At 49.2% G+C, this 24,362-nt stretch overlaps 2 protein-coding genes across 4 annotated transcripts; one reads left to right on the top strand and one right to left on the bottom strand.

Moving 5' to 3' along the window:
• Positions 1-5,911: 5,911 nt before the first annotated feature.
• On the bottom strand, positions 5,912-10,752 carry nell3 (NELL (neural EGFL like) family member 3). The gene is made up of 5 exons (XM_076047583.1): positions 10,209-10,752; positions 9,517-10,141; positions 8,830-9,389; positions 8,384-8,450; positions 5,912-8,305 (listed from the first exon to the last, which is right to left on the bottom strand). The coding sequence occupies exons 2-5, from the start codon at positions 10,115-10,117 to the stop codon at positions 6,747-6,749; spliced, it is 2,787 nt and encodes a 928-aa protein (XP_075903698.1). The 5' UTR covers positions 10,118-10,141; positions 10,209-10,752; the 3' UTR covers positions 5,912-6,746.
• A 1,078-nt stretch (positions 10,753-11,830) lies between these two features.
• Positions 11,831-23,250, top strand: apbb1ip (amyloid beta (A4) precursor protein-binding, family B, member 1 interacting protein). Of its 3 annotated transcripts, none has more exons than XM_076047585.1 (15): positions 11,831-12,043; positions 15,118-15,177; positions 15,308-15,404; positions 15,772-16,067; positions 17,356-17,433; positions 17,861-18,020; positions 19,325-19,446; positions 19,579-19,653; positions 19,738-19,881; positions 19,991-20,101; positions 20,820-20,918; positions 21,010-21,140; positions 21,171-21,193; positions 21,286-21,341; positions 21,725-23,250. In XM_076047585.1, the coding sequence occupies exons 2-15, from the start codon at positions 15,118-15,120 to the stop codon at positions 22,355-22,357; spliced, it is 2,085 nt and encodes a 694-aa protein (XP_075903700.1). In that variant the 5' UTR covers positions 11,831-12,043; the 3' UTR covers positions 22,358-23,250. The 3 variants fall into 3 exon arrangements, with proteins under 3 accessions (XP_075903700.1, XP_075903702.1, XP_075903699.1); XM_076047587.1 differs by having other exon boundaries at positions 11,832-12,043; positions 21,010-21,128; positions 21,174-21,193; XM_076047584.1 differs by having other exon boundaries at positions 11,832-12,043; positions 21,010-21,193.
• The last annotated feature ends 1,112 nt before the right edge of the window (positions 23,251-24,362 follow it).

Below are 24,362 nucleotides of genomic sequence, written 5' to 3'. Positions count from 1 at the left end.
TATGATTTCCTCTTCTAATGGCATCCAGCTTCTTCACTTCCGTCTCTGACTGCTTGTTGGGCACTTTAAAACGCTGATTCTTACAAATGACACGCTGGCTTCTTTGTAAAGTATTGTTTGTGCAAAAAGGCTCATCTCAGTCATGTTGGGTGTCGCTGGGCACGGCGAGTGTGCCTGCATTCACAGTCTTGTATTGACAGACAGTGTTCAGTAGCTGCTCATCTAATTTGATTCCAGCCTACCAAAGTGGAGCCGCACCAAATTTGAATTAATGAGCAGATGTGGCTATAATCGTCGCGTCACCTGCAATAACACCTCGGAACATTTGTCGGCAGATATTTTCAAATTGAAAATATGAAAAAAAAAGAAAAAAAAAAGATGAAGTGATTTGCAGAAATTTGTGGCTGCAACCAAAACAAATCCCTTCCCCGATTAGAATCTAAGTCAACCCAGAGCAAACAGGCAGACAGCTGCTGTGGGCTTGACATCACTTGCACTAAACACTCTGGGGGGAGTGGGGGGGTCCCGCTCCAGGATGCGTGACTTTACATCGCAGCTGAACTCTTCTCCTCTCATTCGTAAGCAATACATCACTGAATACAATGGGTCCAGTCGTCCCTCACAAAGGGGAAAATTCCACAATAATCACTGATAATCAAGTTTTCCTACTGCGCCGACACAGGAGAACAAAAAAACACAACAGCAAAACTTTCCAGATGCTCTTCGAGGTTCTGTAGCATTGTCGTTATAACGAGTTAGACAAGCACAATCTGCACAACATGGTTGGTCTGTGTGTACAATCACTTTTGGTCATAGACTGTAAATAGTACTTCAAGATGTCCTAAGTACATATCTTTGTGTGTACATGAGTGTATATACGACATAAAGCAGAGAATATTTGTGAGGTAAAGTTATCTGTGTTTTGGATAACTGTACTTTCATCCTGGTTAGTCCCAGAGGCTTGTTTCCCCTCCCTATGTGTGTCTGTGTGTGTGTGTGTGTGTGTGTGTGTGTGTGTGTGTGCGCGCGTGCGTGCGTGCGCGTGCATGTGAGTCTGTCAGATTTGTTGGCTCCTCTCGCTATTTTCAAAGAGAGCGCGTTTCAGACAGTGGCTTTAAAAGACACGGGCGATCGGACGGAGATCCCAGCATTATTTTCTCAGCAGTTGTGCAAAAAGCCACTGTGACTCTGAAGCGCCGCGTCTTCTTGTGCACAAGTGTTACTTGGCAGTGCGTGACCGACCGTGTTCCTTAGTGTGTTTGTAACTGTGTTGCCTTAGTATAAAACTTTTTGCCGGTGTTGTCTAGTTCACCTCCGCTGCGGGGGACGTCGTGCACTTTAGAGTTTTAAACATGACCAAGCGTCCGATGGTTGTTTCGAAAGTTGATGTTTTATTTAGATAAGAGAAGAAGAAAAAAAAAAAAGGACATTTGTTCAACGATGTAACGTAACGCTCTTTGCTCTGAATGTGTCACGCATCCGGGTCGTCCTGTTGGAAATGCAGAGTTCATTTCTTCTGTTCTCTTCTGGAATTTTCAGTGCAATATAAAAGTCCCTGCTTATCGTCCACGAGTCCACAAAACTAAACAGAATTTTTGGTGTGACACAGACTTTGTGTTTGTGTTTGAAGTAGCCTTGGAAAGCCAGGAAGTGCTCCTCCTCCTCCTCCTCCTCCTCCTCCTCCTCCTCTTCCTCCTCTTCCTCTTGCTGCTACTGCTGCTGCTGCTAGTCTTGCTTTTTGCACGTGCATGCCATGCCTTGCCTATCCAGCTTGTTTATCGTCTTCTATATACCTCTATCTACCTATATAAATACATGTAATTATATTCATATATATATACATATATACATATATCTATACAGTACGTGTAGCACCTGTAATTAGCTTCAGCGTCCAGTGTTTGCTTAGCCTGTAGACTGACGCCCTGTCGCTCTGGCCTTTACGTGTGATGATTGCTGTTGTCTTGGGCTTCCTGTTTGAAAAAAGTCTCTCTGTGCTGCCAGCATGCTGACCCCGCCTCGCCTCGCCTCGCCTCGCCTCGCCTCGCCTCGCCTCGCATCGCCTCGCCTCGCCTCGCCTCGCATCGTCTTCCTCCTCGCGCTTTGGTCACCTTCTATCCTCTGTCCTTTTTTCTTCTGCTCAAAGACTGTCGCCGCTCGGACTGTAGAGTATTATATCTATACGTGTAGCCCCTCAGCATGTGTCCCCTCCCCTCCGGAAAGCTCCGCTCGGCCTACTTCTTTCTCTCTTTCTCTGTCGCTTCGCCCCTTCCGGTAGCAGTTCCTGGTGTCCGCTTGTGCTCCCCCCCCCCACCTCCCCACCTCCCCTTTCTGGCCTTCCTCGGCTACTCGTTGCTTTGTTTGTTTGTTGTTTTTCAAAAGGCACGTGGTCGTGTGTCACACTTTTCCGATATTCTGTTGACCCTGAAATGTACAGAAGGATGAAAAAAAAGAGAACTGAGGGTTCGATTGTCAAAACACTCTCCTGTGAAAGTGTTTCCAGCCTTTAATGGAAATGTGCTAAAATGAAAACCTTGCCGCCTATCTTCCAACAAGTAGAATTTGTTCCCTTATCGACACAACAAAGTCTATTTATTTTTTCTAATAAACATGGTGCAGTTCTGCGTCCCCGTATAATCTGCTAGCTGCTCTGTTAACTCCTCTCAAACATTTGTTTGTCCTGAACTATATGTTGCTGTTGGCTAAAATGAAAAATAAATATTGTTGAAACATTTCAGGGTTTTCCACCTCGTTATTCCATTGGATGTGGGTGTTTTCTTGCTTTTGTGTCAAAGGTCTTTCAAGCAGAGTCAATGTTATGGTGTCAGCACTCGTCATACTTTTGAGTTGTGCTTACACTGTAACATCGGGGGTGCCACACACACACACACACACACACACACACACACACACACACACACACACACACACACACACAGAGGGATGGTTTGTGCAGCTTTTTGATCAAGACTTTTAAAGAACAATTTATTTTTTTATATATAAAATCCTCTCATATGTCCTCATTTAATTTACTGTGCACACACACATTTAGATTTAGATTTTTTTTTTTGTTTGTTTTTAAATGCTAAATACATCAATTGACTTAAAGGATTGCGTGAAGAATGACTGGTACATTATTACCATCACCAGATGGCGCTGTTAGTCCATATTGAGTGAATGCCGACCATTTCTCCAGCTCCACCTCTGAGGCCACGCGCTACAAGTGGCCTGCTGGTTTGTTTTATTTTTTCCTCTCCAGTAAAAACACAACGTCCTCCCTCAACTGCCGGCGCCTCCTCCTGTCCATCATGTGGGAGTAAAAAAAAAAAAAATCCTTTCGTGACAGAAGCAAAGACAGAAAAAGACGAGCAAAGGCGTTTAATGTTCTGCAAAAAGAAAAAAAGAAAAAAGTTTCCAGATGACTTCACTCATTTCCCCCTCACGCACACAAAGGAGGGGAGGAACCACCTCACGTTTTCCTCTCTCTGTATTTGTTTCTATATTAAGAAGACTTCAGTTAGGCCTCACTAACTGTCAACCACTCTGTTGACACTGACTGGCTCACTGATACGGTGCCTCAATGAGGCTTCATTGTTTGGCTGTTTCACTCTGGAGCTTTTAATGCGGCAACGACGCAGCGCCCAATTCTTCAGCAGCCAAGAGGAGAAACAAACCTTCGTCTTTGAGGTTTTTGCACTTTTGACAGCCGCACCGACCAGGAGCATTGTTCTCGCCTGTGGCTTCATGCAATGATTCACTTTGGCCTTGCCGTGACACAGCAAAGCAAATAAAGCATTAAAAGCAGCAAGAATCAGCGGCGTCAGAGGGGGTTTGCATGGCGAAACGTTGCTTGACCCTGCGTGGGTTGACTGAAGCTCTGGAGTGAAACCTTCACCAGGAAGTGAAAGAAAGAAATGTGGCTATTTGGACCTCAATATTCACGTGATCAAATAGGACAGCAGGTTCAGAAAGGAAAACGCAACACCAGTCAACCCGCAGTACCAAGGGGCACCACAGTTGTGGATGCGACTGTTGAAAAAAGCAATACACAGCGAGGCAGCTTTCAGCAGGGAGGACCAGAAGACGTGTTGAGCTTCTCCACTGCATCCTGAAAGCAGGACCACATGTATTTGTTTACCGTGCGGCTAAGCAAAGCCAGATGGGAGCTGATGCTGATGCCTGCCGCCTCTCGCTGGCGTCCAGCTGCAGGCGCTGTGGCACCTCCACTCTGATTCTGGCCCTGGTGTCACGCCGGGAGCCACCAGGTCATCAGTTAGTGTTGGGTTTCGCTCAGAAGGTGCTCAGACCAACACATGAAAGTGCTGTGGTCTCTGCGGGAGGAAGGGTGTGGGTGGGGGTGGGTGGTGGTTGTGCTCCTTTGGCTGACAGCGAGCCAGAAGATTGAAAAATGCATTTTGCCTCCTGCTCCACCGCCCACAGGTCGCTCAGTTGTTGTTTCCCAGCTGCGGTTTGGACAAAGTGAAATCCCCTGCCATTATAATGCATCGCTCTATTTATTTTTTATTTATTATTATATTAGGCCGAGAGAGAGAAGAAATCTGCTTGAAGGGCCGAAGTTGTGTCATGATTTCCTACAATGGAAAGAAAAATAAATAGGACGATCAATTGATTTTTTTTTTTTCTCACACGACATAGATGACAGCTTATCGCGGCAGATCTTTGTCGCGCAGGGAGAGAAAAGGCCAAGTCGATAGAAATCCCACTTTGTGTTTATGGCTGCTGACCCGTCAGTCGGTTCCCTCATGCATCAGTGGCCCCTCTAATGAAGGCCGGTGGGGGTTTGGAATGAGCAGGATGACGGATGGGACCGTTCCAAACAAAGGGAGGTGGGCTGCTGGTGGTGGTGGCGTTAGGGGGGCGGTGGGGGGGTGGCCAACTCGTTACGCAATAAAGACCTCAATACAGCCTTCATCAACATCAACAGCCGCTGCAGACCTTTCAGTGCCTCATAAATCTGCTATTGAAAGTGTGCGTAGCGCTTGGGGAACTCGCAGCGTCGGATCCAAACACATGGTCTCCAAACATCCCAGCACATCCGCTTCTGATTAGGTCTCCAGCGTTGCCCTTTGGAAGTCTGAGCAGACCTGAGTGGGAGGGATCAACTCCACCGCAAATCACAGAGAATGATGTCAAAAAACGGGCCACTCTGTAACTTTATTTGTTCATTTGTCTATTTTTAGACGGCCTTGTACTTTTTAAACACTGATAAAAGCTGATTAAACTCAGAAACAAGATTTTGTTTTTGGTTTCAGGTTGAAGCTTCTAGTGATTCCAAGGTAGGCAAGTTTTTTTCAATTCATTATTTCAATGTTTCTTTTAAGAATTTGAGGAAGATGTCGCAGGAAATATTAGATCCAGCCAGTGTTTTTTTTAAATGAGGAGGAATTAATGTCATTTTTTTTCTCTCCCTCTTTCTTCATGCAGTTGAGGGGAGTGGGAAGAGGCTGAGGTCATGTGGGCGGATCCACCAATCAGGCCTCAGTGGAGGACGCCAGCTGGAGAGAAGAACCAATTAGTCCAATCACTCACCTGAGAAAGCCAGGAAGTTGAAGGTCTCTTTAAGGCGTGGAAGAGCGACTGTGAGTTCTTCACTGGAAAGTTGAGCGGTTGTCTTATTGACGTGTGTGTGTGTGTGTGTGTGTGTGTGTGTGTGTGTGTGTGTGTGTGTGTGTGTGAAGGCAGCAGGAATGTCGCCTCCCAGATGGTTTCTCTCCAACCTCTCCTACAAACCACATGCTGCACCGCAGCTCTCCCTTCTTTGTCTGTGTCGGATTGAATCATTTCTGTGAACAACTCAGACGTTCACACCGTCACTGGTGCCTCGCGGTTTGGAGGAAACGACACGCAGACTCGCAAATAAAAGTGGGATACGTGCAACTCGAAACAGTCATTGTGTGATGTTAACACATTTAATGTTTAACTAGTGTGCTGGACATCACCTCATGTATTTCAATATTAATACTGTGTGGTTTCCACGACATCATCAGAACTTAAATACAAAAAATACCTGTTTGATTATAAAAGTTAAAATACAAAAAAAAAAATGGCTCATTGTACAACATGACAGTTGTGTGCTGGTCCTTTGTGACTCCTTGGAGCCTCCACTGACACTTTGGGGAAAATGCAAGCAGGCATTTGCTTGAGGAATTATCACATGAGACCGAAGCCACTTTAAAGCTGGTGCAGTAATTCTGGCTGCAACGCAGCAGCAGCAGCAGCAGGTTAAATTGACCCGATCCTGAAAACTCCCGGGCTTCCTGCTGTGCTCAGTTCGTCGGCGTCTGCGAGTGGTTTCGGTCGTCTCATCCATCTCCTCACAAAGCAAGTGAGCGCCAGTTCCAAAATGTCAAACCCTTGTTTTTACACGCATGAAGATTTCAAAATAAAAGACACGCAGCACGCGAGTTAAATATGTGCAGCAACAACAACCAACAAAAAGAAGAATACGTACATAAACATGCACACATTTATCTGTGTTCATTCACACACACACACACACACACACACACACACTCACACTCAAGTATGATAAAGATTGGTCACTGCTCAACCAGCCGAAGTACTTTAACCAAAGGCAGTACTTACAGTATGATTCCAATTTCATTTCATAACCAAACACGTTTAAAAATATTCTTTACATTATTATTTTTCGTCTAAACTATTTCTCGTCACTTTGGTTTCAGGCTCAATCTTCTCCGCAGCCGTGTAAAACTGTGACTCTCTGGTCACGCTGCCACCCAGAGGATTGAAATATTAGTGCCTCCCTCGTGCGTGATCTGGTTGACGCGCCCACGTATGCAGTCCAGAGAGACGCGCACGGTGGTGCCATTCTGCACCTGGAAGGAGGCCCTGAGCCCGACGCTGGCCCACTGGCTGCCTTCAGGCATGTGGCCCGACACCTGCTGAGCCACGGGGCCCGTCTGCAGCCCCGGCCCGCCGGCCCGCTGCAGGGTGACTTTGACGACGTTGCAGGAGTGAATCAGCTTCAGGCTAACGGCCACGTTCGCCGTCCCCCTTTCCAGAAACACAAAGTCCCTCCTGCCGTGCGGCTCCCCCGGCCGGGCCAGACGCACCTGCGGCGCGTCGGCACCGACCTGCTGGAACAGCAGCGCCTTGTTGCGGACCGCCCCGGCGGGCAGCCCGGTCTTGGACACGGTGGCGGTCAGGGCGGACGACAGGGCCGAGGGGATCCAGATGAGGCTCAGCATGCTGATGCCGGTGTTGTCGCCGAAGTAGCGCACGTTGCACTGCGACGGCGACGCCAGCTCGAAGCTGAGCGCGTCGCCGGCCTCCACGCTCACGGCACCGGACAGCGTGGCCGACGTGTCCCTGTAGTTGACGCCCGTCTTGAAGCTCCGCGCCGCCTCCCGGCCCGTGCCGTTGCGGCTGACGTGGGCGACCAGCGAGTAGCCGTCCCGGATGCAGGTGTGGCCCATGGAGTAGAGCGCCTGCTGCAGGACGAACTTCACCACGCCGCTCTCGGTGAAGCGCACGCCGCGGCTGTCGTGCGTCAGCGTCACCATGTACGGGTCGGAGACGGAGCTCACGCGGAAGGTGGGCCGGTAGCCCGTGGGGTAGTGGGCCGACAGCACCATCTGGGCCGTCATGGCCACGGCGCCCGTGTCGTGCGACAGCCACAGCAGGCTGAAGGTGGGGGCGGCCGCGTCGTAGCCGTGCACGTCCTTGCTGCGGTTGCAGTGCTGGTTGGGGCTCCGCAGCCGCAGGGTCAGCGTGTGGTTGGGCTCCACCTCCACGCCGCCGCTGACGCTCACGCCCTGGAAGTACCTCCCCTCCGGCTGCTCCATGCGCACGCCGCTCAGGTCCCGGCCTCCGTCATCGTCCTCCTCCTCCTCCCCCTCCTCTCGGCTGCCGTTGAGCCTCATGCCCACCTGCAGGAAGTTCCTGCAGCTGTGCTTCACCGCAAAGTTGTGGTCCAGCCACACCAGGCCGTGCTGCAGGAAGGTCACCTGCCCGCCCACGTTGCGCAGCAGGTCGGTGGTGTCTTTGCCCTGGATGTTGAGCTGAATGCCTGGGAAGATTTGAGTGGTGGCGGCCGTCCTGGCTGCCGGAACTGACACGCTGGCTCCCCAGGACTGGGAGAGGCAGCTCTCGGAGGACGGGGCACAGACGGCGTCGCTGACGGCCGTGCAGGGGACGGAGACGGGCTCCCCGTCGCAGTCGGAGCAGGCCTGGCACTCCTGCAGCTCCTGGTTGTAGAAGTAGTCGTGGCCGCACAGGCCCGCCGTGGCTTCACGGCCAGACAGGCCGAGACACCTGAATCCACCTGCACAGTTGAAGGGCAGGTGTGTGATGTCTTAACATGATGAAAAAGATCAGTTCAAAAGCAGCATCTTGGCCTCACCTGGAGTGTTGAGGCACTTGACCTGCTCTCCACAAACATTTGGAAGTTCCAGGCATTCATCTCTGTCCTGTGAGACACACAAAGGAATTAGGTGTCAAGAAATGTTGCCATCTTAATTGAGATAATTGCATATTAATCATGTCTTCTTCTTCTTTTATCTCAGTTTATTGTATTGTCTCATTAATAATTCTGTGCCTGTTGCAAACTCATCGCAGCAGAGGGAGATTGTTGCTGATAATGACAAACCAGTTGGGCAGCCATGCAGCTGCACACATCAGCATTTGCATCAAATTCTCTTCACAGATGAAAACTCGCTGTTGGGTGTGTGCGTGTGTGCGTGTGTGTGTGTGTGTGTGTGTGTGTGTGTGTGTGGGTGTGTGTGGGTGGGTGTGGGTGTGGGTGGGTGGGTCTTGCGGTATTGAAATATCACATCAAAGAACATGAACCTGACACATCCTGTCTGCAGTCGGCGAACACTGCGAGATGAGAAAGAAGCCTGGTGGACACATGGTGCACTTCTCACACCCAGGCGGGTCCCTCTGAAAGCTGCAGTACTCCTCCGGTCCACAGGGTGCAGGGCAGGCCAGCAGAGGCTGAGGAAAGTGGGCCTCTCCCATGACGTCCAGCACCTTGGAGTCTGCATCTGCCTCCTGGACGGTGTAGGACTTGTGCCGGTGAGCCCTAGGCTGGCCCTGCAGGCCCGCCAAGTGACCCTCAAAGTAGCTCTGCAGCTCCCCCTGGAGGCCCTGGAAGGAGACCTGCTTGAAGGTGTCCGAGAGGAGGCCGTACTGGCCCTTGACCACCTCCATCTGCTCGTGCATGCGCCGCTGCTGCCCCAGGATTTCCTTCTGCTGTGACAGCAGCGCCTCCTGTTGGTCGGCCAACTTCTGCTGCAGGTCGCGGATGACGACCTGCTGGGCGCGCAGGGCCTCCACCAGCTTCTCCTGGCCCTTGGCCAGCTGGAGATGCAATATGAGGGCATCCTCCGAGGGAACCTCGTTCTCCCCTGAATGGGAAATAACGGACAGACAGACGGACGGACGGACGGACAGACAGTTCTTGTCTAAGTGATTTGTCAGATGTGTTAGATTGTTGAAGATCTTACAAAAACCCATCAAAAACCGACAGCAGACCTGGCTTGATGTCACACGTGAGCTGGACACCCAGCGGCGCGGCGCCAAGTTCCGGCGGCGGCGGATATCCAAGCTCAGGGAAATCTCCCAGAAACTGCGCGGCTCTGTCGGACAGATGCACCGGGAGCGGGGCGGGCTGGCCGGCGGCGCTCTCCACGCTCTCCACGCACTCCTCTCCCACGCACGGCTTCGCGCGGGGCTTTGCGCGTATCCTGAGGGGAAGTCTGCACTCGATCCCGCGGCAGTCGCGCGTGCCGTTGCCGGGCTGCAGGAGCGACGCGGCCGCCGTGGCGCCGCCGCAGTCTCCGTCCGTGCACCTTGCAGGTGGCACTGCTGGTTCTCTGCCGCTGTTGCGTGCGCGCGGCAGGGACTCCGGTGCCGTCCTCGCGGAGCCCGGGTACGCGCGGTGCTGGCTGGCGGATGCGTGCGTCGCTGCTTGCTGTACGGACGACCTGCTGCTGCTGCTGCTGCTGCGGCTCCCAGGGGGGCAGTGCGCTCCGGTGCACGGCCTGGGGTCGCAGTGCGTCCCCCGGCAGACCTCGGCTGCAGCGAGCGCGGAGAGCCAGGAGAGCATCAGCAACAGGGGGGTTGCAGAAACCATGTTCGTGGCAGCCTGGGTGTCCCTCTGCAAAACGGCCGAACAGCGTCAGTCTCATTCACTGAGATGCATCTGGGTCCTTTCCTCCCCCTACCTTCAGCTCCGGGCTCTTTGCAGACACTGGCCTCCCTGAGTGTCAGCAAGGAAGTAAAACATTAGACAGACACATAACCAGCGACTCTCTCCGTGACCGAGCCACTCTGGAGACTCCTGCGCCACAATGTCAGCATGTGGCATTCCAAAGACTTAATCAGCGTCAGGTTTCCCCCCCCACCTCACCCACCAGTCCGTCCACACGTTAACCCTTCATCTTCTCTCCGCTCCACACACAGCCGGCTTATATGCACAACTCTGGCAAACTTGAACAAGGAGGATTTCAGCCACTGTTGGTTCTCACGTCCATCCAAGTGTGGTTCTGTTTCTCCTCAAAGCAACATCCTAACTGTTGAGACAGCTGCTGGTCCAGCACCTCCACCTCCTCCGTATACTGACCTCGTCAACACCACGTCCCTGCTTTATAAACACAGCCAACAAAGGTCAAACTCTTTTGTTGCAGAGGTCCGAATGGCAGGAGTCAGGAATGCAAAAGTCACAGCTGGTTTTTCCCCCCTTCCCTTGACCCTGTCCTCTCCAATTGAAGGTTGTCTCGGACTGATATGTGGCGGCTTTGTTGTGACGCTGGTGTTAGCATTGCTGATGAAAGGCAGAGGTGCAAAGCACTACTTCTGTTTTGAAAAAAGGAAGAAGGAAAAAATAAATTCTGTGTTAATTTTGAATTTCACAGTAAAGTGCACGCACACATGCATGCATGGAGCAGTTGTGTGCTACATGGCATGCATGCATGCATGCCTAAACAAACTGGTGCAGTCATGTCTTCATTGCCCTGCACTGAGCTTCCAGCATCCACTGAGCAAAGGAGGAGAGGCTGCATTTTTACAAGCCTGCAAATCTCCCTGAGTGCACAATAGGAAGTGAAATTAGAGTTGATGCGAAAAGAATTTTTGCCTGTTCCAGACAGGTCTATAGCTGGAGAGTTTTCTAGGGAGCCCGATATACTGAGCTGCCTGTCAAGTCTTTGGTGACATGCAGCACTACAAGCAGGGGGCGCTCTAACGCTCACCTCTTCATGTCTTCACAATCGTGTGCTTTGTTTTCAGCAGCCTAAGTCTCCCAGCAGTTCCCCCTTTTGGCCCACTGGTGCAAACTGGAGCGAAACAAAACATAATAATAAAAGATACATAAGCTGGAGGGATTGTGTTCCCGCTGCAACAGCATCTGGGAGTCGGCACAGTTTCAGGAGTAAAACACAGCTCTCTTGTTGACATGGTTTTTCAGCTGATTGTTGCTTGGTATTTCTGATGACCCAAACCCTTGACAGTCACTGAGTGACAAAGTGGCTCAAGTGCAGGTGTCCCTTTGTAGCGGTGATACTGCCACTCCTCCGTAAGAAGCTGTTGTAAATCACTTTGAGAAAGGTGAATTATTAACTGCTGCTGCAGTTTGCAGCGCTGAGTCAGCGACTTCCTCGACCACAGTTTTTTCAGTTCTATATTCTGCACGTATACAGTGCCGCTGTGTTTTCTTTTGTTTCAGTCAGATGTCCCCGCAAACACGGCTTATGTTGTGTTTTCTTGTGTTTGCCAGGTCAATGTGGATGTGAAGCCGTGATAAGAGGTCTCCTGGAGGGAAACACACAGCCTAGGGCCGCCCAGACACGACTGTTGTGAAAGTGCAGAGCTTCAGCAGGAATGCAGTGACAGGTCCGGGCCTGAACTTCCGCATTGAGCGGAGAAGAGTCAACAGCTCAGGCAGAACAGATGCGATCGCCGCAGCAGGCAGTAATCTGACTGTATGTGACGGAGAATCAGGTTGAGCGGCTGGAGCTGATGTTCAGGGACTTAGAGATCCAGGAGCAGAACATTTGAAAAGGTGAGTCACATGTTTGTTACTTTGGATGTTGGACTTTTAGCAGTAAACGGCTACTTGTATATTTCTGTTTTTGAAAAGCAGTAGGCACGTCTTGAGCTTTAGTCTCGGCCTTGAGCCGATTGCAACAGCAACAGCGAGCAATGTTTGTTTTTTTTGTGTTTTTTTTTTATCGTATTTATTCCATTTCCTGTCTTTATCTTTTTAAGATTGCTGTGTTTTTGAATGATGGTGCTGCTGCCAACATGATCACACAAGATTTTAGTTTGCTTTCCAACTGGGTGGGCCCAGTTGGAACTGTCGGACCCCTGTATTACTAGTTATGTTGTGTTTTTGTAACTTTTACTCTAACAATGCCGTCACTTGCCCTCGACTACCGCTACAATTTGAACATTTGTCATTGAAATGGGATCAGTTTGAGCTAAAACTGTGCTCAGATCTCAGAAGCGGTTGAGTGGGTGCTTGAGTTTGGATTGAGTAATGGAATAACAACCTTTATGTTTCGCTAAGAGATTCTTTCCGTCCTGTCTGTTTCCACATCTTTCCAAGGACTCTTGAGCAACAGGGACCTAATGTTTGATTGGTAGAGCTTCCAGAACCCACAAACCTTCCCCTCAGCAAACTTAGTTGATTTGTTTGCACTGTAAAATAGATTTTATTTTCAGTAAGAGGTAAAAAAAAAAAAAAAAAATACACATCGCATCATTATTTAAATTAATTAACTTATTTTTAACTAAATGAAGCCTTTAATTTTTTTTATATTTATAATATGATTATTGATAAAGTTCATGGAGGGAAAAAAAACATTCAGGTTTTTATTAGTTCAGCAACTTTGTTGTTTTTTTCCAAACATTTCAAGTCCTCCCCTGTGTTAATAAAAACATGTGAAGCGCTGACAAAAGAAAACTCCAGGGAACGAGCGAGCCTCACTCTGATAAATAGAGTGATCACTGCTACACTATGACAACAGAACACAATGTAAGGAGTTCCCCTTTTTCTGTCGCTGTGTCACCTTGTAGGCTGATAAAGGGAGCAAAAGGGAAATTTTAAAAATATATATTCTAGTCATTATGACAGCAGCAGCTTCAAAGCGTCTGTCCACCGGATGATTTCTTTTTTCTCCATGACAGCAGCAACAATTTCAAACCGTTCCATTTTGTGGTTAATACATTTCGTGTCACCACAGAAGGAACAGAAACCCCCCCAAAATGAGTGCACATAATATTTGCCTTTTTCATCATAAATCCTTACATTTGCTGCCTTGCACTCGCCATCGTCATCGTCACCTTGCTGAAGTGCAAAGACCAGCGCAGCTCTCTTGTTTTTTTTTCCAGCGCCTTTCAGATGAAAGGCGAGCAGTCAGTTTGCGCAGGTGTTTTTCTGCCACCATTTCAAATATGATTTCGACACCATTTTTGCTGCTGGCAGGAAGTTCACTTCCTCCTTGCAGCAAGACATTTCAGAAGAGAGGGTGGAGGGGCAGACTCACAGGTTCCAGTTAGACACATTAGAGCGTGAGAGTATTCAGAATCACACCCTGGCATCAGCAGCAGTGGGCCCGAGCGAAACAGACATCTATTTTTACTTGATTATTTATTTATTTATTCATGCGATTCGCTACATTTTTCCGAGTTGGCCGTGGGAAGCGTTGAACGACGCTTCTCTTATCACAGTTGTTTTGTGAGGGCGGGCACGCCGCCATGCGCGGCTCACCAGATTTGAAGCGGTTAAAGGTTTGCATAAAGCAAACACTGCCGGTCGTGTTCCGCCCGAGGTGGACAGGGACTCTGCCATGACAGCTGGCCACCAGCACTCATAGGTTAGGGAAGAAAAATCAGGTTGCTGTTTATGGTTTCATGGTTTTTAATTCAATGTCGTGAATGAGAAAATACAGCATTTGAGAAAAAAAAAAGGAACTTAAATTACAGTCTGAGGTTGTGAAAAATGTCTCAGCGGCCGCTTTGACATGTGAGGCAACATGACTCGACTGGCTCATCTCCGACTGACTGCCTGGATCTTGCACTCACACGCAACGCGTCCGTTGGCATTCCAGCTGTTTATCCAAATCTTCCACCTTCTGAAGACAAACGCCATGAGGTTTCGTCCAGGCTGGAATACAGCCAGTTTGATATCAGCATTTGTCCACGACTAATGTGTTTCACACAGTCACATACAGTGGAGGCGAGGGTGCCTGAAGTGTTCACTCAAACACACTCAAATCAGCAGCAGCAGCGGCAGCGGCGGCAGCAGCAGCAGCGGCAGCGGCAGCAGCAGCAGCAGCAGCGGCAGCGGCAGCGGCAGCGGCAGCAGCAGCAGCAGCAGCAGCGCTCCTCTTTGTCTTGTCGTCCTCCTTGGTGTTGGCATGACAGAAAAGGCAGCCTCGGGCCATGTGCAACAACAGGGTGTGTTGTTACACTGGCTGGCTCGACACACAGCCAGTGTCTGTCGAGCCACTGGCCGTCAGTGCAAGATCAGTGGGATTCCTTCTCTTTGCCACTCACAGATCAGTGCACGTCATTGACATGTAAGCCGCCTGCACAGGGAACAGTTTTTCTATCGCATGAATCTTGTCGCCTGCAAAATTTTCCAACTTTAAACAACTTACCTGCAATATAATCTACTTACTGTACGGCTTTCTGTAAAATGTCTCTTTATATTCATGGGTATGTATGGCAATTTGCAAGTCACATTAAAAGTCGGCGGTTGTGCACGAGCACCTTGGCTAAGAGGCTGTGATCGTCGATCCAGCAGTGGTGTGGGAATTAGATCAGGCAGAGATTACCATCAGGAACAAGGAACTCTGCAATTGGTGACATTCCTCATTTCCAAGGGGAAAAATAAATGGGAGGTCCTGAGGATTCAGTGCTGGAAGCTGAGATCAGAGTGGAAGATGAATCCGCTCGTTGTTGGCGGACAGGATCCAAAGTTTGCCGGACAACTCAACAGCTTTTCATAGCTGTGTGTGAACTCTCCTGCGTCGCTTTCCTCCAGACTGTGACTGTCGGAATTACTGTAGAATCAAAGTAGGAAACATTTTGGAAGCAACTGCATCAACTTTTCCTCGACTCATCCAACAGATGGACGACATTGACGCCATGTTCAGCGAGATGCTGGGGGAGATGGACCTCCTCACCCAGGTCAGCGTCATCATCACGCACGTCGTTCTTCACGGCCAAATATTTGATTGATTGAGTGATTTGAGAATGTTGGTCGGGGGTCTCGTGTGTCTGCCGCCATCAACACATTTTTTTTTTTCTCCCCCTGCAGAGTCTCGAGCAGGAAATATCACCTCATCCTCCCCCTGCATCGGAGCCCGGCACCAACGAAGAAGTGAAGCTCTCCTTCGGCTTCACTGACCTGAATGGTGATTTGACATCTTGCCCGTCTGTCCACTGTTGCAAAATGGTTACAAAGAGCTGCTTGTTGAAGTGTTGCACGTTCACACAGTTGCTGCTGCTGTTGTGCAACACATTGTGGGGCTTTCAACAGAGAGAGAGGGAGGGAGAGCTGTTAGCTACATGTTGACAGAGGTGTGTGTGTGTGTGGAGGGGGGGGGGGGGGGGTGAAAGTGGATGGGGCAATTTTTCAAAAGAATGTTGATTTTGATATCTACCGAATGCTTTTGAGGTACTTGAAATGAAGTAATTTTATTTTGAAGTGTTAACGCAGGGGTGCAATATTAGCAGTCTGACCTTTGATTGTGACCATCGAAACCTTCTTTCCAACACCAGAGTCTCTTCATGAACTGGAAGACAACGACTTGGACGCTCTCATGGCTGATCTGGTGGCCGACCTGAACGCCACGGAGCAGAAACTGGCGGCGCAGATCGAAGACCTGCCGCCGCCGCCGCCGGCCTCGGCGCCGGACTTCCCGCCGCCGCCGCCACAGCTGCAGGGGAAGAAAGGCCTGGACGGGCCCTCCTCCCCAGCTGCTGAGAGCAGCGCCGGCAGCAGCGCCAGCAGCCCCGCCTCCTCGGCCACCTCCCCAGTACCGGTACCACCTCCTCAGACGACAAAACCCACCATGGTGAGTCAGTGCAGAGCCTCTTTCAACCCACACACACACACACACACACACACACACACACACACACACACACACACAATAGCAGGAACTGGTCCAGATTTTCAGAAGTGAAAGGTTTGGTCCAACTTTGCGAGAGTAATAAAAGAAAGTGATCATGGACACAAAGCCGGGCCATGAGGAAGCAATATTATCTGCATGTTTCATAGATACAACATCCTTCATTGCCACGTTTAACAAGTCGGCTTTGATTTCTGCTAATTTCTCTCTGACTTTTGGGACTAGAAATAGTGACGTTCTCTCACGGCAAGTGGAGATGAGGAGCTCGATGGAGACGTCACTTTCTGTCTGGAAAAGATCAAATCAAGATGCCGACAGAGAAGAGCGGCAGGTTGAGAGGATGTGGCGAGGAGGGGGGCGGAGCCAGGCGCAGTCTGTATTACTTTAGCAGAGCTTCTTACCTCACCCTCCTTCGGAGGCGAAAAGAAACCAACTGCTTCGAGTCGTTGTGAGGCAGGGCTGCAGAAATTCATCAGAACCGCTCTGCAGGGAGGATATTCCAGGCACAAACTCACTTTCTGCGAGGCCGAGAGCCTGGTGTGCTGCTGCCACTAATGCACTGCCAGTCGGTTTGATGTCGTATCTCAAAATATTTATTTTAATGAAAAATCCAGAACTCAAAACATGCAAACACAGTCTCCTTGAAAAGGCATTGAAAGTGCTGCAGGCTTAAAACTTTCTTTACACGCACAAATATACTGACATACATATAGAGAGATTTCTTTCAACTTACGTCCACACAAACGTCTGCTGCTTACTTTGGACAATAAAAATGTGGGGAAAAGAATCAAACTTGGGAAAGCCGGCCAAACCACTTTTAGAGTAAATTGATACCAGGTGCTAACATGAACACAGATCCAGCAACAGACTAGCAGACGGGTAACTGGAAACAGCCAGCGCTTCGAGGTCTGACCGTACGGGGGGGGGGGGAATCATCCGGCTGCAGCAGAGCTGCGACAGTTCCAAAAATGTTCTCAGGTTGTTGTCTGCCTGGAGTGGCAGGCTGTGGCCTCACCTGTCATGTGACTAATGTGCACTTGGCGTACGGAAGCTTGCGGCTGTCTGCAGGTCTCTGTCGTCTCCGGCCGGTGCTGCAGACGGTGACGACAGTGCTGGACTTTAATCAATTGTCTGCGGGCCATTTGTATCACACTGGCAGTGAAGTGGCCAACGGCCTCGGGCCTCCATCCGCACGCGTTTACTCTGTGTGTTTCTTTTGTTTGTCTTACAGGAGGAAATCGAGGCGCAGATGAAAGCCGATAAAATCAAGCTGGCCCTGGAGAAGCTCAAAGAAGCCAAGGTGAAAAAGGTGAGACCACCACGTCATGAGTGTCACTGAGACGATTCGACCGAAACAACCCCGACGACACAAACACTGCGGACACAAAAACGCTCATGAGGCCAAAGGTGCAGAAGTGCTGATGCCGACTGGGAGAAATAACATTAGACGGCAGACGGAAACACCCATTATGGTGAATAGCGTGTCATTAAAGTGAAAAACAAGTGGAGGAATGACACACTTTAGCACGGCCACGTGGTCCAGAGATCATCTGCAGGGGAGAAGAAACCAAACCTTCACCCTCACTGAGAACCTGCTAATTATTGCTCATACTCCTCATATTACTCCTCATATCTTCCTCCAGCAGAGCAGAGGTGGCATCAAAAGGGGAGAAAATGTGACTTGGCTCTTCACGTCTCCCTAACGGTCAGAATTCATTTTTCACCCCTCGTCTCAGTTGGTGGTGAAGGTGCTGCTGAACGACGGCAGCTCCAAGACGCTGATGGTGGACGAGAGGCAAAACGTGCGCGAGGTCCTGGACAACCTGTTTGAGAAGACCCACTGCGACTGCAATGTGGACTGGAGCCTGTGCGAGACCAACCCCGAGCTGCAGCTGGGTAGGTGGTGCCGCCTCTGGCAGCTCCTCCGGCAGCTCTGGAGGTTCCCTGAAAAGCTCTGCAGCATCACCTCTACGCCAGCGTCTGCAACATGGCGCTTCTGCTGGTCTCTGGCACACCTCAGTGCATGAGTGAGAGATGAAGAGAGGCAGAGAGATGGATGGATGGATGGATGGACAGACGAGTCTCCAGCGACATTGAATGACACGGTCAACTAATCACTCACAGTGTCCAGGGATTAATATTTCATCCTGGTTCAGATGAGGGACTTTGTTTTCACTGGCATGCTGACAGATGAGCTCCAGCGAGATCACAGTGGAACATCCATCTGACTGACACACTCATGCACACACGCACACACGCACACACACTGCGGTCAGGTGGGTCTCATTTGCTGCATGGGATGGACAGTGTCAGTCATGCGCTGTGTCCTGGGGCAACGGAGGCCCGAATGATCTCAGACCTTCTGTCTCAGACCTTCTGTCTCAGACCTTCTGTCTCTATATTTAACTCAGCTGCTGGGTCCTTGGTCTGTCTCCTCCCTTGTTCATTGGCTCCATTCAGATTTCTGGTTTTTATAAGAACCAGGCCAAGTTTGTTTTTTGTTGTGTCTCAATGCAAGTGTAAGTGAAGGGTGAAAAAAGGGGAAGTTCATTTTGCACGATCGGGGTCGGCCTCCTAAAAATAGATAACACTGTAGACAATTTACATTTTTATATTTTATGTTTTAGCTGTGATGCCTCAGACCTCTGCAGATGAGAAGGTGTGTTTCCTGGCTGGGGTTTATTTTCAGCCCTCAAGACGCCTCGGTGCCATTTGAAGCATCCGACTCATGAGCATGAGGTTGGAGAGTCTTGAGTCATTGCTGACTACACGCGGCTGAGTGACACCCCCCCCCCCCCACCCACCCACCATGACTTTCCACCGACTCCCCCCACAGCCACCTCTGTCCTCATTTCACTCGTGATAACTGGTACTGTGTTCCTACATTAACGATTGTAATGGTCAAACTGGGAGCGAGAGCACTGCCAGCAACCCAGTTACTGCCTACCCACAGATGGCATCCTGCAGTTTGCTTTTACAGTCAAATGCCTGAAGTGTGATCGAGCTGCAGCGACTCTGCTCTCCTCGTGTTGCCATTGATTCCCATCAGGGTTTCATGAGTTCAGAGGCTGCAGAGGCTGCAGTAAAAGTACGACATCTAGTGGTGAAATGCTGATACTTTCAGTTTGCAAAAGAGTTGAGCTGTCCTTCTTGTTTTCTTATCTGTTGGTCCTGCTTCTTCTTTTTCTTCTTTGTGCCAGAACGGACCTTTGAGGACCACGAGAACCTGGTGGAGCCTCTCCTGGCGTGGACCAGGGACACTGAGAATAAAATCCTCTTTCAAGAGCGTCCCGAAAAGAACGAGGTCTTCAAGAATCCGCAGGTCAGCGGTCAGAGCAATCAGGGTGTTACACTTATTTTTGTAGCCTTGGTTTGAAGGGATTTCAAACCAATGAATTCTTTGTGATGCGATGACACTGGACCAAAGAAAAATTCTCTTATTCACTCCGTGCAGAACTTTTACCTCTGGAAGAAAGACAAGAAAACCCTGAAAGAAATCAAGAATAAAGACAAAGAACTGCTAGTACAGGTACAATGTGCGCTCACGCCACAGTTTAAGTGCAGACCAAACTTTTTTTATTCTAAAGTATTTAATTTCTTCTCCTCTCTGCAGGAGAACTTCTGTGGGACCTCCATCATCGTGCCTGATTTGGAGGCGGTGCTGCACCTCAAAGAAGACGGCAAGAAGTCATGGAAACCCAAACTCTTCCAGCTGAGGGCGTCGGGAATTTATTACGTACCCAAGGGGAAGAGCAAGGTCAGGGGTCAAAGCACAGTTGCAGCCCAGTTGAATCTCATATATCTGCCATCCCAGAATATTCCACTCATGCGCCGGGTCCTTGACTCGAATCTCGACTCCTCTCCAGTCTTCCCGCGACCTCGTCTGCTTCGTCCAGTTTGACAACCTCAACGTCTACTACGGCAAAGACTTCAAGAGCAAATACAAGGCACTGACAGATTTCTGCTTTGTCCTGAAGGTGAGTCGGCGCTGGACCTTTTTTTATATGAGCTGGTAAAACAGCTGCATTTCTCCAAATAGCAAAAGCATTGACATTCAGGCAAGTGCCTTTAGTTTAGTTTTTTTTGTGCGGCCTGCTTGGCAGCTGACTGGTTAACGGTATTGCAATAAATAGCTTAATATGAGGAAGCGAAAGAAGACAGTTTTTTATTCAGTTATGCCAAAAGTGAAACGGAAAGGAGGATTACTTGTACCAGTTCCCCTCTCGGGAAAAGGAAAAAAAACACAAACGGACCGCACATCTTTACATTGCTAATGTGAAGACAAAGTAGTCACACATTATGGACAAGAAATGCTGACAGGGCCCAAACAGTAAAGGTACCATCAGTCGAGTCAGTAGAGGGATGTGAAAGTCCACTTCTTTCTTTTCCCCTATCTTGTCTGAGAAGTGCTAGAATCAGCAGATGCCATTTGAGAAGTCATTGAAAAAGTAGAGGGAGGACAAAAAGAGCTGAGAGCGGCAAAGAAGCCGAGTTCCACGGCAGGATGAATCTTCAAGGTCTGAGGTTTGCAGGGAAGGCAGGTGGGAGTGGTTTTCCATCACGGTTGATACCAGCAGGCAGCAATCTGAAGGTACACCCAGAAAAGTCATTCTGGGCCATTTAGTGGGTGAAGTCATGAGATTTCTACTGGATTGTGGCAGCTTCACTCCATCACAACCCTGGGCCATCTTTCAGCATCCTCAGATCCAGAAAGAGTCTCAGTACATCAAGTACCTTTGCTGCGATGACGCCTGGACCATGGACCTCTGGGTGACCGGTATACGCATTGCCAAGGTAAACCTGAGCCCCGCGGTCTGGTGCAGAGGAGCCAGCCTGGGCTGGGAGCAGAGCCTCACCCTGTCCTGTCTTCTCCCTGCGCCCTCAGTACGGCTCCTCCCTCCACGACAACTACAAGGAGGCTGAGAAGAAGGCGGCCGTCACCTCGGTGTGGGCCAACCGGAGCACGCCGTCCAGCTCCACGCCGTCCAGCTCCACGCCGTCCAGCTCCACCCCGTCCAGCTCCACCCCGTCCAGCTCCGCCCCGTCAACGCCGCAGCCCGCTGTCAAAGGTTAGCGTTGGCCATGTAGATCGACACGAATATGGTGATTTTTACTTTATATGTTTGTGTGATCACGCATGATGTCTGTCTGTCTTTGCCAGCTAAAGCGCAGAGCCAAGCCAATGGCCATGTGACCAACCAAGCACCTGCTTCCAAGGTAGCGTCGCACAACTGCTGGACAGAAATACACAACACAGAGTCGTGTATTTGTGTGCATGACTATTTATATTTTCTTCACATGAACGACAAGTTCCTGGAACGAGTCTCCCAGAAACTGCTTTACTTCTTCTTTTAAGCACACACACACACACACACACACACACACACACAAGTAATTAGTCATGTAAGAGTCATGTAAAACACACACCAGTGTCTTGAGGTGGGAAATCAAAATAGAGGAGGAAGCAAATGAAGCAGACTGCGGGCAAACCTGCAATGTCAAAAGTGACCGCCAGAGGGCGTCTGGTTTCCTCAGAGCTTCCTGCTGTCATCAGTCACTTGCTCTCTTTTCCACTGGTATGCTGTTTCATTTCCCTGCAGGACTTTGGCGATGTCCCTCCTCCTCCTCCTCCACCACCTCCAATGGCCGAGGTCCTTCCTCCTCCACCCCCGGACCCGCTCCTTCCTCCTCCTCCTCCTCTGGCTGCCAAGAGCTCCACACAGCGACACCTGCCCACCAACTTTCCTCCGCCTCCACCCGCCATGGACAAACTCCCCCCTCCACCGATGCCGCCTGCCGACGATTCTCCAGAAGATCCACCGGACTTCCTCCCACCACCACCTCCTGCCGCAGGCTTCGGCTCCATGCCTCCTCCTCCTCCAACATCTAACTCCCTGCCGCCGCCGCCTCCCTCGCGTAGCTTCATGGCTATGAATCATTCTCTGCCTCCTCCTCCCCCAGATCCAGGCTTCCCACTACCACCTCCGCCTCCCCCGGTCTTAACTGGGACTGGTGCACCTCCTCCACCCCCTCCTCCGCCTCCACCACCATCCGCAGTTCTCCAAAAACCTGCACTGCGACCAACAGGATCAAGGAAAGTGCCTCCCGCACCACCAAAGAGGACTACACCAGCATTGCATCAAGCAGGAGGAGGTGGTGGTGGTGGTGGAGGTGGAGGAGACTTGATGTCTGAACTGATGCTGGCCATGAACAAGAAGCGCGGTGACGTTTAAAAACACTTGATCTTCAAGTAACCTCAGCAGCCTTTTTTTTTATCAAGAGAAAAAATTCACTGCAGGACCCGAGGCCTCCATCGTGGCATCACTGACTTCTTTCTCCCAGCAAAATCATGCAGGAGAGTAACGACACACTGGTTGTTGTGTGACAAAGGAATTGTTGTATTCTTCCCAATTCAATAAAAACAGAAACCTCCCTGTTTCGTGGATTCTGTTGGTTTAGTTTTGGCTGACATGCAAGTTTTCCTCTTTATTTTGTCTTGGAAACTTTGCTTCACAAATATCCATTCTTGGCTTTCGATGCAAGATGCAAGGTCATTGTCAGAATGATGCATGGACAGGAACAGATGAGGAACTGAGATGGTTACAATTAGGTTGAGGACACATACGAGCAGGTTCCTGTTTGGTGGAGGAGAAGAGATAGTGTTTACACGCACCAGTGATGCCAGTAACAGTAAATCTGAGGTCGTTCCCACTGTATTAACCAGAGCAGGTGGCCTCACCTGTGCTTCCATCTAACCTTCTGTGTGTTCAAACTTAATATAATAAATGGAAAATGCAATTTCATTAAAGCGTACAGACATCATGTTTGTTTGTCAGAAGTATTATAAATCAATGTCATGATCAGAGTTCTGAAAGTAGTCTCGTGTTTGGTTTTGAAAAATAAAATATATATATTTAGTCTAAGTCTAGGGCCATCTTTTTCATTTTGCAAAATCAGTTTTGTTTGTAAAAATGTGGTGCAGTGAATGTTCACGCTGTGGAGAGAAAATTGTTTTTTTTTTTTTTTATTTGTATCCATTTATTTATTGTGTCAAATCTGTTTCACAGGTCTTCACACATATCATTCACAACAGATACCCTCATGATTAAATTGCTGTGACTTTGCATTTCTGTCTCATATATATTTCAGATTTTTTTCTAATATCAAAAAACAGTGTCGGCTCATCCATTGACTCTGAACCAATGCTGTCAATTGGTCAATTTTTGTTTGCGCAACCAGAGGGCTACAGATGCATCCTTAATCTGAGCAGGTGGTTTAACCCAGGGGTTCCCAGACTTTTCCATGCCATGGCCGCTCAAACAGCATTAGCATCTGGCCGCGGTCTCCTCTTGCTTTTTCCACTTGTAAAAACTTAAAACAAAAAAAACAAAACAAAAAAGCCCCACCAACTTTGAGAATGTTCGACTTTTATTTGCTATTCATTGTTACGTTGTTACATTAATTGGCCAATTCTTAGGAGTTTTATTTTTTGCAGCAGTGATGTCTGTTGTTTTTTTCTGATTTGCAGGCATGTTCAGATTTTGCATTCTGTCAGTCTATATCCTGTATCATCAACTATAATATAACAGTCACCGAGTAACGTTCTGGCACTTTGCACTTTTTTTTTGGTCGAGAAAAAAACGACAAAATAGGGCGGGAGTCATACTATACTATACTATACCGTGTTCTTTTTTGAGGGCCAAAAATGAAAAGTCCCAGATCAAGGATTATCTTCATACAAAACAAATGTACTGTGTGTAATTGCAAATCCTGGCCACCAGAGGGCAGTCGTCCTAAAAGCCTAAATTGACTCGACTTCTTCGTCGAACCCTTTCGCTCGGTCCGAATGGCTGAAAGTAGGACACGGAACATCGAGAGGAGGCTGATCAGAGAAAACTGGCATTATTGTGGTGAGTTTTACACTTTTAGCAGTATCCGGTGTATTTCAGACTGAGTTTTAAAAGTTCGCTGGAACAGCGGAAGAATTTGACATCGTCGAGTTGTGCTTTTTCAGCGGCAGCAACCAGGTTTGTCACTGCTCGATGTCTGTTCACTTGATGAACATTTTCTTCAACTCTACGTTTAAAACACGTCTTCGTTGATCGAATGTGTTTTTGTTTTTTTTTAATCGTTGCACTCTTTAGCAGCCGAGTCTTACAGCTAACTGCTGACACCTGGTGCTCTAACACAGGGGTAACTCGCTTTGTCTCCTGCAGGAACGAGGACGCCGATTGCCTC

This window comes from Nelusetta ayraudi, unplaced genomic scaffold (assembly GCF_046127955.1).
Source record: "Nelusetta ayraudi isolate G7.1 ecotype Tasmania unplaced genomic scaffold, CSIRO-AGI_Nayr_v1 ptg000094l, whole genome shotgun sequence".
Lineage (NCBI taxonomy): Eukaryota > Metazoa > Chordata > Actinopteri > Tetraodontiformes > Monacanthidae > Nelusetta > Nelusetta ayraudi.
This window is presented reverse-complemented; position numbering and strand designations above follow the sequence as displayed.

Coding starts and splice junctions, on each gene's coding strand:
- nell3 (XM_076047583.1), bottom strand. CDS start 10,117: ATGGTTTCTGCAACCCCCCTGTTGCTGATGCTCTCCTGGCTCTCCGCG. Junction 8,451..8,829: donor CTGCAGACAGGATGTGTCAG/GTTCATGTTCTT, acceptor TGTGTCTCACAG/GACAGAGATGAATGCCTGGA. Junction 8,306..8,383: donor CAAGTGCCTCAACACTCCAG/GTGAGGCCAAGA, acceptor TCAACTGTGCAG/GTGGATTCAGGTGTCTCGGC.
- apbb1ip (XM_076047584.1), top strand. CDS start 15,118: ATGGACGACATTGACGCCATGTTCAGCGAGATGCTGGGGGAGATGGAC. Junction 15,405..15,771: donor CGGCTTCACTGACCTGAATG/GTGATTTGACAT, acceptor TTCCAACACCAG/AGTCTCTTCATGAACTGGAA. Junction 20,919..21,009: donor CCGGTATACGCATTGCCAAG/GTAAACCTGAGC, acceptor CTGCGCCCTCAG/TACGGCTCCTCCCTCCACGA.